A 16871-nucleotide genomic window follows, 5' to 3' on the forward strand; every position below is an offset into this window, starting at 1 on the left:
AACCCCCCACACCCCAATAGGTCAAGTTTTCAGGCTATCCCAGATTCAGCACAGGCAGCTCAATCAGTAGCTCCCTGCTTCAGCAAAGGTGGCTCAGTCGAAGATGGATTGAGTCACCTGTGCTGAAGCTGGGATATCCTTAAAACCTGTCTTCTTGGGGGGTCTTGGGGACTGGAGTTGAGCCCCTCTGCAGTAGCACAAGATGAGCTCGACTTGGCTGAGTTACATGGCGAATGCTTGTGTTTTTACCCCTCCATTACATTTAGTAGGAGGGTTTTGTTTTCAGATTAACTATGATCTATATTAATCCTAAAGTCCTTCTTAAATTTTCTTTCAACTTCCAGTTTGTCCGAATAGAATACGTAATATCAAAATAGATCTCGTCATTAAAACCGGTTGAGTGTTCTTGTAATGTACTTCCTATCCCACCACGGGGCAGATTCACTATACCGTGATGTAGGCTCTCACTCCGATCCTGTGTTATCGGCTGGTGACTTAAAGGGCAGCTAATGCTGGATCAATGTGTACTATCCTGCAGCTGCCTCTAGTTGCGTTATTTCAATCTGGAATGCATAAGTGTTTGAGAAAATATGCTTACTAGTACTTGGTAGACATGCAGTACCTCAGGTCATCCATTTATTCCCCAATGGTGTAAAATAACAGAATCAAAATCTCACTACTTCAACATATTTCAAGAAAGATTCAACGCCACTGACACGCTTCATCAGAAGAGGTTTATTTTCTATGTCAAGGGAAACATTTTTCCAAAGTAGGTTCAGATATCACGGCATTGAATGCCCATGTCTCCATAAATTAAATATATATTTTACTATTTGTTAAAATGCTCCCAATAGATGTATAATTTTACAGTCTGCAGTATGGTAAAACAGACATAAATGCTGTTAAATCTACAAAGGACCAATAAAGCATAAATCAATTACAATATAAAACCAGGTAAATGTAGCTAGTTTGATATTTATTGGTGCTGAAATGTCAAGCTAGTAAGAGTCCAGAATAAAAGATGGGATGAAAAGAATAAAGCGAAAATAGAAATCAAAAAATGTTACTCTACCCCCTTAATTGCGGAGCGGCCCTTTAACATGAGTACATTGTACTGCAAGTGCCCCAACACAACGAAGGGGCTATTACATTCACTACACTGGCCAGAGCTGTAGCATTAATATATCACGTTACGTCTTATTTCTGGTAGGAGTCATTTCTTGCACACGTTAGGAGTTTTCTAACCCAACCACACAGTGAAAATTGAGATTTGTTGCAATCAAAATAATTAATCAACATTTACTTTAAAAATGGATTCGATATATCAGTGTTTTTCAACAGAGGTTCCATGGGCATCCCTAAAGGGTTCCCTGAAATGTTCCGGTCATTTGAGAATTGTACTAAATGCAGACGAATGTACAATGCATCTGATCTCAGACGCGCCACTAGGGAGGGTTGGGGATCCTTACAATGCATCTGATCTCAGATACACTAGAGGGTTGGGGTTCCTTACACTGCATCTGATTTTAGACGCGCTATTAGAGAGGGTTGGGTATCTGCAGAATTTTACAATATAATTATAGGGTTCCTTAATCGTAAATAAAGGTCGGAAACCACTGAAAAATACAATAAGCTTCTCAGTGCCAGAGAGGGACATAACTTCTTATAAAAGATGATATCTTGCATAATCCAGGATAAAAATAAAAATCTCAGTGATATCACCCTATCCTTGTGTAATATGACCCCTCTCAATAATATGAGACCCATCTCCTGACATCTATTAACATGTAGTGTACAGTGATACTTTTGTATTTGATGACACTCAATACAAAGAACACTGTTTCTTCAATGTAATTTTAGATACTTTAGTGTCCATGAGGACTTCGCAACTGCTTTGCAATTTGTAACACTGAAGGTGTTAAATCTCAATTCAGGAGGAGAGACCACATTATGGAAACCTCCCCAAGGGAATTAACACATTCTAGTTCTGTACACTGGTCATTAAAAAAAAAATATTTTTCATTTACCATCATGAAAAGGTCCCAATAAACACAGGGAGTGCAAAATGGCTGCTGTCTTATCCATCTTACTACCATGTAATAGCAAGGGTGGGGAAAAGATGAGGTCACAGGTGTACATGAAGATGGAATGAAATAAAACAATGTAGTTTACTTCAGTGAGGCAAAATCACAAATAAATAACACCATCTTTTTTTCTTTTTTTTTCTCTACAAAGACATTATTGCAAATAATTTTTACAACTGACTCCAAAATGCTTTTTAAACATGACTTATTATAAGAGGAGCAATCGGGACTTATTATAAGAGGAGCAATCGGCACTCATTTACAACATAGTCATGGAGTACGCACACTGAAACAGGAAATTAAGCTTCTTTAAATCAGTCTTTTATCCTCTTTGTGAATTGTATCAAAAGAAATTGTTCGGCTTCTACAAAATTTCCAAATCGACGTGCCGAACTTCCGGATTACGTTGCTGAAACAGAGCAAATGGGTCATTATTAAAACAGAATAATATGTTCACCCTTTGAATTGTGGGCACATTTTTTTTGTCCCAAGCAGGATTAGCGAGAAACATCCCAACCTAGAACACACGCAATATCATAAAGCAATTGCATTTCCCACTATGTACACGAAATCTCTGTGTAGTGCGTAGTAAAAGTAACCAACCCTTCGAAATGTGTTTCAAGCTCCTCTGAAAGCAAAGAGCTAAAACAATTCCAGAGCTATGACATTTACTGCCTTCCCAACACAAAGTAAAAAGGTTTCAACAACAAGTAAATATATATATTTAAAGACTGTACTCCCTTCTAAAAATCCATTGCAGCAACGGCACTCCTGGCGACACTTCTTTTGTGTGTGTTTTTTCCCCACATTTATTTTGTAATAGATTTGAAGCAGGGGGGTCTCCGGTGCTCAACTGCAGCTCTGGGGACCCTCTGCTTCCGGAGATACCTTCATATGGGGCGACGGAAGTAGCCCAGTTGATGGAGGGCTGAGAAACCCTTTGTGCTTCCGGCATGTCCAGAGAAAATGGCTGCTTCTGGGACTGGAGGGGGAGGTGAGGTGAAGGAACAAAGGAGTGTGTGTCTAGGGGCAGAGATCGGGTAGGGGGGCCATCCGCCCCAAAAGCAGAGTATTAGCCCACCCACAGCCCTGCTTGGCCAATGGAGGTGATCCGTCGCCTCCTGATTGATTCTTGAGCAGCACATGCAATGTGATTGGTCAACAGCCTCTCTACCATGATTTCCTATGGTAGGAGTGGAATCCGATCAGAGTTCATTCTGACGCTGTCGTGGAAGTGAACTAAGCGGTGTGCTCCGAGGCTGTGCTGGAGACGCCAGAAAACGAGGTTGAGCGCCTTACCAAGTGGGAAAACGGAAAGTGCTCTGAGCTACAGGACTGTAGCTGTGACGGAGAAGCGGAGTGCAGGATTTTTCAGTGGGACTTTTGAAAGTGCTCTGCCATGAATTGTACCCGAGAGGCCTGGATGGTTCCAACCTCATCGTGAGTGGAAGCAAGCCCTGGGTAAGCCACTGATGTGGCGCTTAGCACCTAGTCAGCTAGGATTCCTCCCGTATGCACCTGTTTTGCTGAGTATAGCTATGATTGTGTTTTTTGTGCTCTGCTTTGTCTCCGGCTGGAAAAAAAATTCTTTATTGAACTGCTTTGTCCTGGTGCCTTGATCCCAGGGTTGAGATCTGGTCTCCCGTGACAGGGAGGCCGGGAGGTTTCTTAACAGTATGACACAATAATCCATACGGGAGAAGATAAGGAGATAAGGGAAAGCATTAGCTTTTTAGCAGTGGATTGACAGAGCAAAGGGCGGATCTTGGCTACAATTTGTTGCTTCTGCCACCATAATACTGCCATGACGCGAATGCGAATGGAGAAGGAAAGAGAAAAGAGTCAAATATCCCTCCTAGGCAACGTGCTTTGGCGACAGAATAGATGGTGACTTAAAAATGCCCCATGAGCCAATAGGGAGTCGCCACATCATTCCTTGGGTCTTCCTTTGACACTTTTAAAGATAATGGCAGCACCTACGGAGGTATCTTGGGAAGCAGGGGGTCCCTGGAGCTGAAATAAACGCAGTTCAGCTCTGGTGACCCCCTTGCTTTCAACCTATTTAAACATAACATTTTTTTTTTTTTTTAAAGTATCACCAGGAGTGCTCCTTTCAAAATAGCAAAATACATATTTGATAAAATTATAGGACATTGAAATAATAATCACAATCCATAATTATGTCATATTGATTATTATTATTACTACTATTATCTCGTTTAATGGCAGTCAAGTCATTTAAATCTATGAGAGTATTAGCAAAACCGAAGTGACGAATTAGTGCATAAAAAATACAAAAAAGTGAAGAGAAGGTAAGTTGGCAGTTTCTTTCCTGGGAAAAAAGGCTTTGCAATGCACGGAAAATGATACTTAAAGTGACAGCCCCACGTGGCAGGTCAGGATAATAAGCTTCCGCAGAAGCATTCAATCACACTCAAAGTTTTACTTATTTGCACCCGGTTAACAATAAATCTTCCCCTTATCGCCGGAATTCATGCACATCAGCTAATTATGTGTATGTGTTTTACCAATAATAACACCGTAATTACTTTACAAATCAAGAACAAAACAAGAACAATGTATCTGTCTTGGAGGACTGGCAAACAGATGTTAGATAAAAGATTGCACCAATGTTTAAGGGATTTGTAACTATGAAAATGCGGGAAAAAATTATTTATAAATACTTATTTGTTTATTTCTTTATTTTAGAAAAAAAGCTGTTCATTTAACCTAAATAATCATGTTCACGTGTATCCTGGGACTGATTGCCCTTATATTTAAATATGCTGTAAAACTGCTTCCAAGCTCAGATCTATTCAAAAACAGGTCCAGCAAAGGCAAGCGGCCTTACAACATATTGAACAAGAGCTTCTGTGCAATCATTAGTTGCCACATACTGTAAGCTATGTTGCATTATTGCCATTTAGTTTATATTCATACTGCGCAGTAATGAAACACTAACCAAATGCGATTCAATACTAAAATAGAACTGATCACCAACAATTTCTACTAAGCACTGTCAATCATTACAGCTCATTTAAGGAAGATAAGGTTTTACTAGGGAGAGGAAAAAACGGCAACTGACCAAGACTTGTTAAATACACGTTTGTGGACAGATGTTAGCCACAATAAAAACAAATCTGACTTTTGTAGCTACAGCTCACTATGTTACTTTCTATGCCGAAGAAAACCAAAGAACAGTACTGTACTTAGAAAGCATCTATTACAATATTTAAGGGTAAGGCTGTTCTTTTACAGCTTTACAAAAGATGAGATCGCTATACTAATGTGAAATGCCAAAAAGCTATTACTTGATTGCAGAACAAGTGTGATTGCTCGTTTATTAAAGCTCAAATGAACCCAGCCTACATAAATGATTGAAATGATGGTATTTGCATACTTCAGTAATTCACTGAATAGTGTACCTACTGAATTTTCCTAGTAAGCTGCCTCAAAAAGCATAGTGTAGAAGTTTTGATTTGCCAGTAGGTATACAAGGCTCTTAACATCCATCAACAAGCTATCGGTACCAAGGGTTGGGCGATATCAAAAGTCTCACCACGAGAATGAGATCATTTGTTAAAACAAAAAAGTCTGACAGTGTTCTAATAAATCCAAATATAATGTGTTCTCAAAATAAATACATTTTCTTTAGATTTACAAGAACAAAGAGACCTTCATTCCCAGACCCTTTCCATGTCTGCACTCACCTTTTCTCACCTACGCTGCTCCCATTCCTCTCATTCATCCACCCCTCATCCCATCGCTCTCACCGGAGATACTCCCTCCATTTAAGAACACTTCTCACTTAAAAATGTATTAGAACAGAGTTTGTCAAATTTTATAACACTTTCCATCACTCGCCCTTTGTGAAGCAGTGTAGGTGAGAAATGGTGAATTGCAGACATGGAGGGGGAGAGGGGGAGAGGGGTTAAGGGGGGGGGGTGGAGAGGAAGAAGCTAAGGGCCCCGTGGGGAGAAAGGGGTGTGGAGGGGTTAACAACAAGAACCTGTGGAGTTCCTACCTTTCACAGACTGTCTAGGACCAATGGGCGCGGCTGAGACTAGAGCGCTGCTAGCGCTCCGCTGCCACTACAACTCACCCGCAGGATATTTAAAGAAAGTGCGTGGCAGCCAGCAGCGTGCAGCGAAGCTGCAGCAACGGGACTAGGAGCAGCCGAAGTTCATTTTCAGACCTGCGAATTTTACAGCAGCGACCTGCTTGGTGAGTTGTAGTGAGGCGGCGGACTGCCGACAGTGATTGGTCCCATTCCGTTTCTCTGCACTTGCATGCTCGCTCTCCCCATGCTGCACGAAGCTCCTCTCCCTCCCTCCGAGTCAGCAGCATTCAAAAGCAGAGAGAGAGAGGCAGAGAGATACAGCACAGCGGCAGCTTCAAAGCTGCTCTTACTGCAGCACCAGCATCCCGACCTATCATACATACAGCGATAACAGGTAATCTCCCATATCGGCACACTGGGAGATTCTGTTATCGCCCAACCCTATCGCTACCATCCTAATATCTAACTCAGGGGTGCGCAAGGTTTTTCTGGGGGGGGGGGGGGCGCACAGGCGGTTGTAGAGGCCCCGCGCTCTTCCCCAAGGTATTAAAATGAAATGGCAGGGGGGATCGCGTGAGGCCTCTGCAACCTCGACTTACCGTGATTCAGCCGGCGTCTGGAGGCGTCTCCATGGCAACACAGCATCCAATGACGCCGTGGGGTCATGCGGCGTGACGTCACACGCACGTTGCCATAGCAACGCGGCGTCATTTACATGACATGACCCTGACGCCGCACTAAACGAAGGGGGGAGGAGGCATGAGCACCGGGGCACACACGGCAAGGGGGCGCAGGAGCCAAACTTTGCACACCCCTGACCTAACTGAAGCTAGCCCAATAGCTGTGCAGAAGCACACTGGCATACAATTATTGAAGGCCAAGTAAAAATAACACTCTCTGAATATCCTACTTTTGAATGCTTTCGTCTGTGACATAGAAGAAAACTAATTCAGAAATCTCATGGTTTTTTTTGTTTTCTAACAATGCCTAAAAATTGCATCGGTGAATGTCAAGATTACAGGACTATAAATAGCTCGACATTTTCAGATCACTCTCTACATTACTTGTCAGTCAATTTGGAACAGGTAATATTTCACTCAAACTGGAGAGGATATAGTAATGACCAGTCTTGTACTGCCGGCATATAGGCAACCATGTAAATCCAGTGCACTGAAACAATATAAACTCACACTGACAAGGTCATACTGACAAATCTCAATCCCGCACCTGGAGAAAGCAGTTTAGATCTTAGCTTCTATACAACATTTTTGCATAAATAAAAATGCTCTGTTATGCCGACTTATTTTGCACAATCTGGAAATATAGTGTTGAAATTTCAACAAATCAATAAAGATTGTACTAAATTTTTAACCTATATTATACAACTAATACGGTGTATAATACCAACTTTATTTATCGTCCTATTCACTAAAGCCATATTGCGAGTGTTAAAGCTTCATACCACAGCACTATGTTGGCAATAGTTTTAATACTACCCATACAAACGAGTAATTAAATAAAAAATAACGTGCATGCTATTTACTGAACTCTGATACCTGCCAAGATTGGGCTACTGCCAGAAAATATTCGAGATTTCTATTAAGGGTCCCTATGGTGGAAAATAAAGAGATACTTGCACGTCTTTTTTTGTTGTTGGTGTTAACGAGGAAATTGTGATCATGATTATCGTAGTACTACAGTTATATCACCAAACACCCATATGCAAAATTAGGTTAGGTGCAAAATTAATGCTGCTTATCGTATGCATATAATCCTTAGTAAATACAGCATTAAGTCAGCAAAAATAACCAGTGTTCTTTTCCCCCCCCCCCCCCATAATGTCCAAAATTATCGGCAATTTAACAACCGTTAATGACTTTAGTACCAAAGTCTCATATAAAGCGGAGTACAGAATGAGCAGTGTTATTATCTTCTCTGGATTAAAGTGCAAAAACAATTATAGTGGCTGTTAGTAGGTTTAGTGTCCCTCCAGCAAAAACTTTTTTAATGTCACGGTTTTGGAAAAATAGAAATCTATAGCAGTAATTACCAACCAGATCAGGATAAAAAAAAAAGTAAACGCAGATCTCTTTCCTTCTTAAGTGAATTGCCTATGAGCAAAACTGCACAAGTAAAGGTTTATTAAATCTCCCGGTTACATTGCTGTACACCAGTTGGGCGCAATCTTTTCCCCTTGCGCACCCCTGCTGGCTTTCCCCCTCTCCTCGCCCACCCCCTCTTACCTTGATTCAGGCGTCATGTTAACGCGATGTCACATGACCCGACTGCGGCATATGACGCCGCGTTGCCATGGCGACGTGTCACCAGGAGCGCCTGAATCAAGGTAAGTAAGGTTTACAGAGGCCCTGCAGCTCTCCCGGCAATCATTCAAATGCCTTCAGGAAGCGCGTGCGGTGCCTCTGTAAACCCCGCAATCCGTGCCCCCCGCAGCGAATATCGCCCCCACTTTGCGCACTGCTGCAGTGTACACGACTAGTTGTTGCCTACAAATCCTTCTTGTATTGTGTTTCTAAGTTCCATATAAATTGCTTTGGCAATAAATTGGTCTTGATGGCTACCATTTCAACTTACCTTTAATTCTTTTTCAAGTCGGTCTACCTCAGCCCCTAGTGTGTCAATGATATTCTCTCCGTGTTTAAGCATAAACGTTTCCAAGTCTTCTGGTGTCTTCACCTGCCGAATTTCCTATTGAATAAAAGGAGACTGACCATTACGAAGAGAAACTTACAAGTACTACAATGACAAGGCACAGAAAATGAATATTAAAATCCACAAATGATTGTTTCATGAATTAAAATATGCACGAAGTTAGAAGAAAGTCTACAGAAAGAAATAGAAACATAGAATTTGGCAGAACCACTTGGCCCACCTAATCTGACCCTTTCCCCATCTGCTGTAAAACCTCAGACCCCATGTGATCCTTTGCTTTTTTTATATTTGGAATAGGTCGATGTCTACACCAAGCATTTTTCAATTCCCTTACAGTATTACATTCACTTCCTCTATAAATAATAAATAATGTCATTAGTTATGTACATTAGCCTCAAATGGAAGCTTTAGCTATTAGAGATGTGACCCTTTCACCCAGTGAAAAACAGAATATCATGACTTTCAAAATAAAAACAAAGCAGCGTATTCATCACTATACACAGCGTTTTGGGCACAAATCCATTTTTCACAGAGCTTTTCACGCAGCCTTTGAGGTACAGGAGAATAGTGACCCGGCCCAAGTTCAGAAAGAGCCAACACGAACGCATGTGATCCCAGTTCATTTCCCAATTATATGACTTTATTATTAGAATAGTTTATTTGTAAAGCATCACCATATTCTACAGGGTACTACAACGGGGCTATGGAGATTTTATAATTGCATTCAGACTTGCATACAAATATGGACAAACATGCCTTGATAAAGTGCTCTGTGTAGCACGAAACCTGTTGGTAGGGTAATGCCTTGCCATTTTTCCCTTCATGACCATTAAACTTTTTATGGATAACGCACTTTCCTTCTAAATTCTCTTTTTTGGATATTTCCGGTTGTGCTCTGCCATCTCTCTCTTCTATTGTACCATATAAAAATAGGAAGGATGTACACCTCACAACAGCTTAGATTTAGAAAGTTTATTCAATTGGGCACCGCCCCCTTTCCCCTCATATCTCCACCCCCATCCCCGTCACATTAATGGTCATGGGGTTCTTGTTTGGAAGTGGCAGGAAGATGGTCTTCGATTGGGTGGGGACCCATGTTTTGCCGTAAACAATGTAGCGTGGTGGCCACTGTGGGCTTCCCATGATTTTCATGGCTTCATGTTTTATCTTAATTTATTTTCTTACTTTATATTATATTAATAATTTATTATCCAAGTGTTTAGTACTTTACCATTGTTAATCGTCGTTTATACCAATGTTATCATTTACTGTTAAACTGTTTTTCCAGTGGGGAGCGCTTTCCATGTAAAATTCTGCCACAGACCTGAAGTGATTGTGCTGACCTAAAAAGGATATGGACTTAATGACATGTATTTCATTTCTGTCCGTTTGTAAGCAGTTCGTTTTTCCTCTGTGACAACAATAAAGAATTTGAAAGAAAAAAAAAAAGTCATGCCAACAAAATCTAAAAATACAAAAATGTATGTTTAACTTACATTTAACACCTGATCAATATCTTGTTTTTCCAAGTAGGATCGTGTCACCACCCGTCCATCAAAATCAACTTCTGCCTTGAATCGAACTTTACTCATTCCCATGTCTGTCGCTTTCACATCATGAATGGCCCTGAAAGAATGAATGCAGCATGTTCACCTTAGAAGACTTTGTAGCAGTGTAGTGAAAGTAAAAGATGTCATGAGAGAAAAAAAAAGTCCTCATCCTATAATTGCCTTTTTTTGTTCTTTTCTTGTAAGCTAAACTGCGCTATTTTTAGCTCAGTGGTCCCCCCCGGTTCCCAAGATACTTGACATTTACATTTACAACGGTCATCTAATAGGAAGTCATAACGTCATCCCGCCAATGACACTGCGGCTTCCTGTGGGCCGCGTGGGACATGCAAAATGTAGCTGCGTTTTTACTTTCCCTGAAGGGGAGGAGAATACTGGCAACTGAACTGGAGCTAAAAATTGCACAATTCCGCTCCCGAGGACCCAAATAAAATAGTGGGGAAAAAATCAATTGTTTAAAAAAATAAGGGAGGGGGAGGGAGATGTGAAAAGCAAGCTCCTGAACTATAACTAAAAGAGAAACCCCTGACAGGCACGAGATTAAATCACTTTGTATACATTTACAGGCTTCTCTCAAATCGGAGCAATTCTGATTATGTTCTTTATAGAACGGGTTTTGGAATAAATGGAATACAAATTAATTCCAACCACTAATGGCAAACGTATTTATTTTTATGGACCCCTTTTCTGCTGAGAGTCTGAAGCACAATTTAGGTTTATAACAAAGTTTCTATCATAATAAGAGGCAGCAAGACAAAAAGTAATGTTGGTGTGTAATTATAACGTCCCTTGTTTGAGGCGTGTGAAAACTAAAGGATTAATGTCAGGAACTGCTGGGAGATATGGGTGTGTGCGGCTTTTCTATGTGTACACATTTACCAAGACCTTCATCATTCCCTTTATATTTGCTTTACAATTCTAATGAATTTTAAAGCATGTCATTTTGCTGTGAACATTCAATATCCAATATGGGTTCCATTTCCCCTGTGCTTGTTTTGACATGCCTGTTAATGCTGATCAGTATAAAAAGTTAATAAGTGTCAATATCTTTGCTGATAGATTGGCCCTTACAACACTGAAGACTACGCAAAGCCCTACACTGAGGGCTATTCACAGCCCGTTATAGAGAAGGCACAGAAAACTGAAAGGGTTAAAAGTCTACTTCGTTATCTTCACCGTATCCATCTAACCTTTAACCATTATTTGTATAAAAATAGTAAAACAAAGATATACATTCTGGACAATTACAGACTATTCATATTAAGGCTGTTTTGAAACCATCTTCCACTCAAAGCTGCTGACCAAAGCAGTGCTACTATACTGAAAAAAGTCCATGTTCTTCCAGTGAAATTACCTTACAACAGGGTCACTCTCCAAGAGTTCAGTGAGTCGCTGTACTTGTTCTGGTTGTATTGACCGTCCTAGGAGAGCTTGTGTGTTGGTATAGATGAGGAATGCTGATACAGCTCCTAGCAAAGTTCCAACACCCAAAGACCCCAAGCTGTCATAGTATGGATTTCCTAGAACAACATAGTCGTGGTTAGAGCAGTACACAACAAGGAAAGAAACTGTATATTTGATCTCGGGCCCTCAGCAATGTTAAAATCTAGACTGCAATGTAGACGGATACAATGTAAGTTCCTATATTGTGTTATCATACAATGGTCTTCCAACTAAAGGGAACCTTAATAAGATGCAATGTAACAAAAACAGAGTGTGTGTGTGCCTGCAGTTTTAAGAATGAACAGATGGGGGTTATTGAAATGTATGATCTAAGCAGGGTGCGCAAACCGGGGAGCGATATTTTTCTGGGGTGGCACGGGCGGTTGCAGAGGCCTCGTGCTCTTCCCCAAGACATTAAAATTAAATGTCGGGGGATCGCGTGAAGCATCTAGAACCTCAACTTACCTTGCTTCAGCCGGCGCCTGGAAGCATCTCCATGGCAATGCGGCGTCAATGCGGTGTGACGTCACACGCGCGTTGCCATAGCAACGTGACACCAAATGACGCAACGTCACATCACACCGCACTGACCGAAGAGGGGGGCGCGCAAGCACTGGGGGAACAAGAGGCAGGGGGGGTGCAGGAGCAAAAGTTTGCTCACCCCTGATTTAAAGAAAGCTTTTAAGGGTTCAGAAAATAGTTGCAGACATATTTCATGTTGAATAGCCACAGGCAGCCAATGATGAAAATGTGAAGTAAAAAAATTATAATATATATGTATATATATATACAGCTGAACCCCGTTATAGCGCGACCCGTTTAAAATAATTAAAAAAAAACAATATTTTTTAAAAATTTTAAAAAAAATACATTTTTTTTGCACACTGCACACACTCTCACTGCACACACTCTCACTGCACACACTCTCACTGCACACTGCACACACTCTCACTGCACACACTCTCACTGCACACTCCACACACAGCACACAGCACTCACAGCACACAGCACTCACAGCACACAGCACTCACAGCACACTCACAACACCTCCCACTCCCCCTTCCTACCTTTGGTGTCGGCTGCTGAGATCGGAGCGGAGCTGGCATCAGGAGGGGGGTGTCGGGAGGAGGGGGGGGGTGTCGGGAGGAGGAGGGGGGGTGTTGGGAGGAGGGGGGGGGTGAGTGAGGAGCAGGCTGGGACTCGGAGGGCCGCGTGGGCTATGCCGCGGAGGGCCGGTAGGTGTGGGGGCCTGGGGGAGGAGGAAATGGATGCCGGTGGTGGGAGGTAAGGAGCAGGTTGCGGCTGGACTCGCCGTTGCTAGGGGACGTGTAGGGCTTCCGGCCAATTCTTCCTTCCCTCCTCACTCCCTCCCGATCAGGTGCGCGGCGGCCATTTAAAAAAAAAAAAATTAGGGCGACCCCGGGTCTAGCGCGGTCGGATCGGGTGGCCCCCGAGGACCGCGCTATAACGGGGTTTAGCTGTATATATATAAAATGTAAAATGTATAATTTAAAACCAAAACCAAAGGACTTAATGCGGATATGGGGTTTCTCACAACCTATCAAAAATGTTTGTAATTATCCTGCCTGTCTCTATTCTTATTCACACCTTCACTCCTCCCCCTCCCCTAGCATCCCCCCCTCCATACCATTTCTTGTCACCCTCTCCTGGCTTCAAACACTTTCTACACTGTTTTAGCCATAGCTTCCTGTGTATATCAGTATTGCCGACCTGAGGAAGAGAGGAGAACTCTCGAAAGCTTGTCCTATGACATGAATTGTTAGTCCAAATAAAAAAGGTATCACCTAACGCAACTGGACTAACACGTCGCATATATAGATAGAGAGAGATGGGAGGGGGGAGAGAGAGAGAGAGATGGGGGGGGGGGGGGAGAGAGAGAGAGAAATGGGAGAGAGAGAGAAATAGATATAGAGAGAGAGATAGTAATGGTGGAACTTCATTTCCACCCATGCTGCAGGGAGGTGCCGCACACTGACAAAACATGATCACTGATAACGTATGCAGGAGTAGCCTCCGTTACCTTACTCCAGGGGTTCTCAACTCCAGTCCTCAAGCCCTCCCAACAGGTCAGGTTCAGCACAGGTGGCTCAATCAGAGGCAGGGATATCCTTAAAACCTGACCGGTTGGCGGGGGCTTCAGGACGGAGTTGACCACCCCTGCCTTACTCCACTAACAATTGGTGATGAAACATAAGAATGTGTGAACATGTTTGCCATCACCTACCGCATTATTAAAGCGGCACTCCTGCTTTCCTTTTCTTCGAGTTCTAGCATTGAAGCAGGAGGTTTCCGGTGCTGAACCGCGTTATATTTCAGCTCCAGGGACCCCCTGCTTCCCGAGATACTTACCTCTGTAGGGGGTGCCGGTATCTCTGTGCAGGTAGTAGCTCCTACCGGCCTGTGTGGGGCTATTAAAATGGCAGTGTTTACATTTCCCGCCTCATGGGGGCCAATAGGAAGCCGTGACATCATCCCTTGTGGCTTCATATTGGTCAGAGGGACCGGGACAATAAAACCTGCACAGAGATACCGGTACCCCTTACAGAGGTAAGTATCTCAGGAAGCAGGGGTCCCCGGTGCTGAACTTAACACGGTTTAGCTCCGGAGACCCCCTGCTTCAATTCTATAACTCGAAGATAAAAAGGGAAGCAGAAATTATTTACCCTGAAATTAGGACTTAAAGCTGCAGACTAAGCAATGTCCTACATGTGTGTGTTTTGTAATAAATCAGTTCTGTACTATGGGAAAATACAGCAAGGCCCCACTAATGCGGCGGGTTCCGTCGCCAGAAAGTGGAACCGGCGATTTTCGTTAGGTGCGCATGCGCAGACCGGCAATGCGGCGTTCTGCACATGCGCGACAGAAGGAAACCCCTCCATTCCACGCATGCGCGATCCCGGCCCGGCCCGTTCTGCGCATGCGCGGACATGGCAATATGCGGCGACATGGCAGTCCCCTTCTCGGCACCGCCGTATTGGCGGAACGCCGAGAAGCGGGGCCCTGCTGTACTGTATTTTTTTAAACAACTCTGAATGACATTTTTAATCTATTCTAATTAACAAGCATTTTTTGTTTCTATAGCAACCATTTACAAAGTCACATCCCTTTCTTCTGAAATAGGCTCTGGCACACCCCTTTTTGAGCTCTGCCCTCTCTCTAGCAGTGCACCAATTGTATCTAGTGCCTGCATGGTCACATGATCTTCGCCACAGAACTTTGCATCTTTGGTCTTCTTTGTTGCACTGACAGCCATTTAGTGAACCCCGGAACCGAATCTTCCCGATCGATCACAAGGGAATGGATCGATCGTCAACGTAGTTAATTACTCGTCATTGTGTGGATTGTATTGATGCACATATTAAAGGGGAACAAAAAAAATAAAACAGGCAGCTTGGACTTCTGCTTGAACCCCTTTTCCTGTCAGATGTTGCTTTGCAATGCATTATGTGGCCTTGTGACAACAAGAAGGGTTAAAATTCTAAGCAACAGGAGTTACCTGTGAGTGAAGTGAGTCCCATACAGGACGCAGCCATAATCACACCCAAAACTGCTGCAGCATCCTCTGTCAACACCACATTGGTACTTGGGTCACGAGACTGAATCACTAAAACAAGAAACAAAATACTCAGGACTTTCAGATCTAAGTTCTGCCACCTGCATTCTTTACAGCAACCCACCATTTATTGTACACGCTAGGCAAGTACACAAACACCATATTACACACGTATGAAAGGAGCGGCGGGAATATTGTTCTGCTGAAAAGTTGATTTTGTGTTGGTTGTAATGCCTATTATTGGATCAACATAAAAAAATCTTCAAATATGTTTCTTTATAAGCAACCTACTTTTTTGGACCACAAAATGTTCTTTTATCAGATAGTCACTTGTTAAAATAAAATCAAAGAAAAATGTATTTGGTACATGCATAGTTTTAAAGATACCAATTATTAATACAATACACATAGAAACAGAGCATTTGCACAGCTGTGAAACACAAACAGTCAAATTATTCTCCTGAAATACACCTCATATGCACTTGGGACTAATTAGGGGCTCATATGAAACAAACAAAGGACGTGTGCAGTCATTCCAATATTTCATTCAACTTATTGGAAATTCACTGTGATTGACGAACTGTAAAAAGGCATGGTAATATATATTTTTCGCCTAGAAAATAGAAGATTACAGAAGATAGCACGTGATCATGTTAAAAAAATATATATTATTATGAACTGAAGAGATAAATAACTGAACCAGTGCACTGTTCTTTGTTTAATCAGGAAACATCCAAGTGCTTGTTTTTAAAATCACTTGCACAAAGCATGCCTAACAAGCGATTTTACTCAGGCTATACAGTAAATATCTATAGTATTACTCTGCAATTTAAAAACACATGCCACCTGATAAGCATGGAACATTACATTTAAACAGAAGTGCTCTCATATCGGTTTCAGTTAAGTGCTCTTTAAATATTAAGTAGTGGACATACCGTATTGGTAAAAGGACAATCCTTTTGCCCGTGCACCCTTTCGAATTTCATTGACGGCAACAAGGAGCGTAGCTAAAAGAAAACAAAAAGTTACAAAAGTTATGAGGTGTGATAGAGCTTAATGTCATAGCTCCAAACATGGACTTAATAAGCACACATATCTTCAAGAGTCGTTCTTATGATAGTCAGCTTTCCTTTCATAACAAATAACACAACAAAAGAACAAAAGGTAAAAAGTACCTTTAATAGTTAACTGAGGTTTATAAAGTGCATGAATTCTGGACTATCATCGCTCATCCAATAAAGGTATCACTTCTTGTCCTTTTTTGTCACCAAAGCCTTTTCTCTCTACTCAATGGGCTAATTCAGTACTATCCTCTATTGGTGTCTTCATGACAATGAGAACTTTGTAAACAAAATTGATACATTCCCTTCAGAATTTAAATCTTTTTTCTCTAACTAAGCAATATTTTCTAATCTGCACAATCAGTTGGGCCTTTAACAAATTAATATGTGCTGTACTGTAGGTATTACACT

The 16871-nt window shown here is 41.9% G+C and overlaps 1 protein-coding gene across 2 annotated transcripts in view; it reads right to left on the bottom strand.

Moving 5' to 3' along the window:
• Positions 1 to 715: 715 nt before the first annotated feature.
• The window catches only part of SLC30A9 (solute carrier family 30 member 9), a 74686-nt gene continuing 58530 nt past the window's right edge, over positions 716 to 16871 (bottom strand). Inside the window, exons 13-18 of one of the 2 annotated variants that reach the window (XM_075567252.1) lie at positions 16335 to 16406; positions 15343 to 15450; positions 11737 to 11902; positions 10311 to 10440; positions 8737 to 8850; positions 716 to 2493 (exon numbers count right to left, since the gene is read on the bottom strand). In XM_075567252.1, coding sequence (XP_075423367.1) covers positions 2449 to 2493; positions 8737 to 8850; positions 10311 to 10440; positions 11737 to 11902; positions 15343 to 15450; positions 16335 to 16406 — 635 coding nt within the window. In that variant the 3' untranslated portion in view covers positions 716 to 2448. Of the gene's footprint in view, positions 2494 to 8736; positions 8851 to 10045; positions 10226 to 10310; positions 10441 to 11736; positions 11903 to 15342; positions 15451 to 16334; positions 16407 to 16871 lie in introns of those variants that run through there. The other variant, XR_012787570.1, reaches the window with a different exon arrangement.

Source organism: Ascaphus truei, chromosome 1 (genome assembly GCF_040206685.1).
Source record: "Ascaphus truei isolate aAscTru1 chromosome 1, aAscTru1.hap1, whole genome shotgun sequence".
NCBI classification, from domain to species: Eukaryota; Metazoa; Chordata; class Amphibia; order Anura; family Ascaphidae; genus Ascaphus; species Ascaphus truei.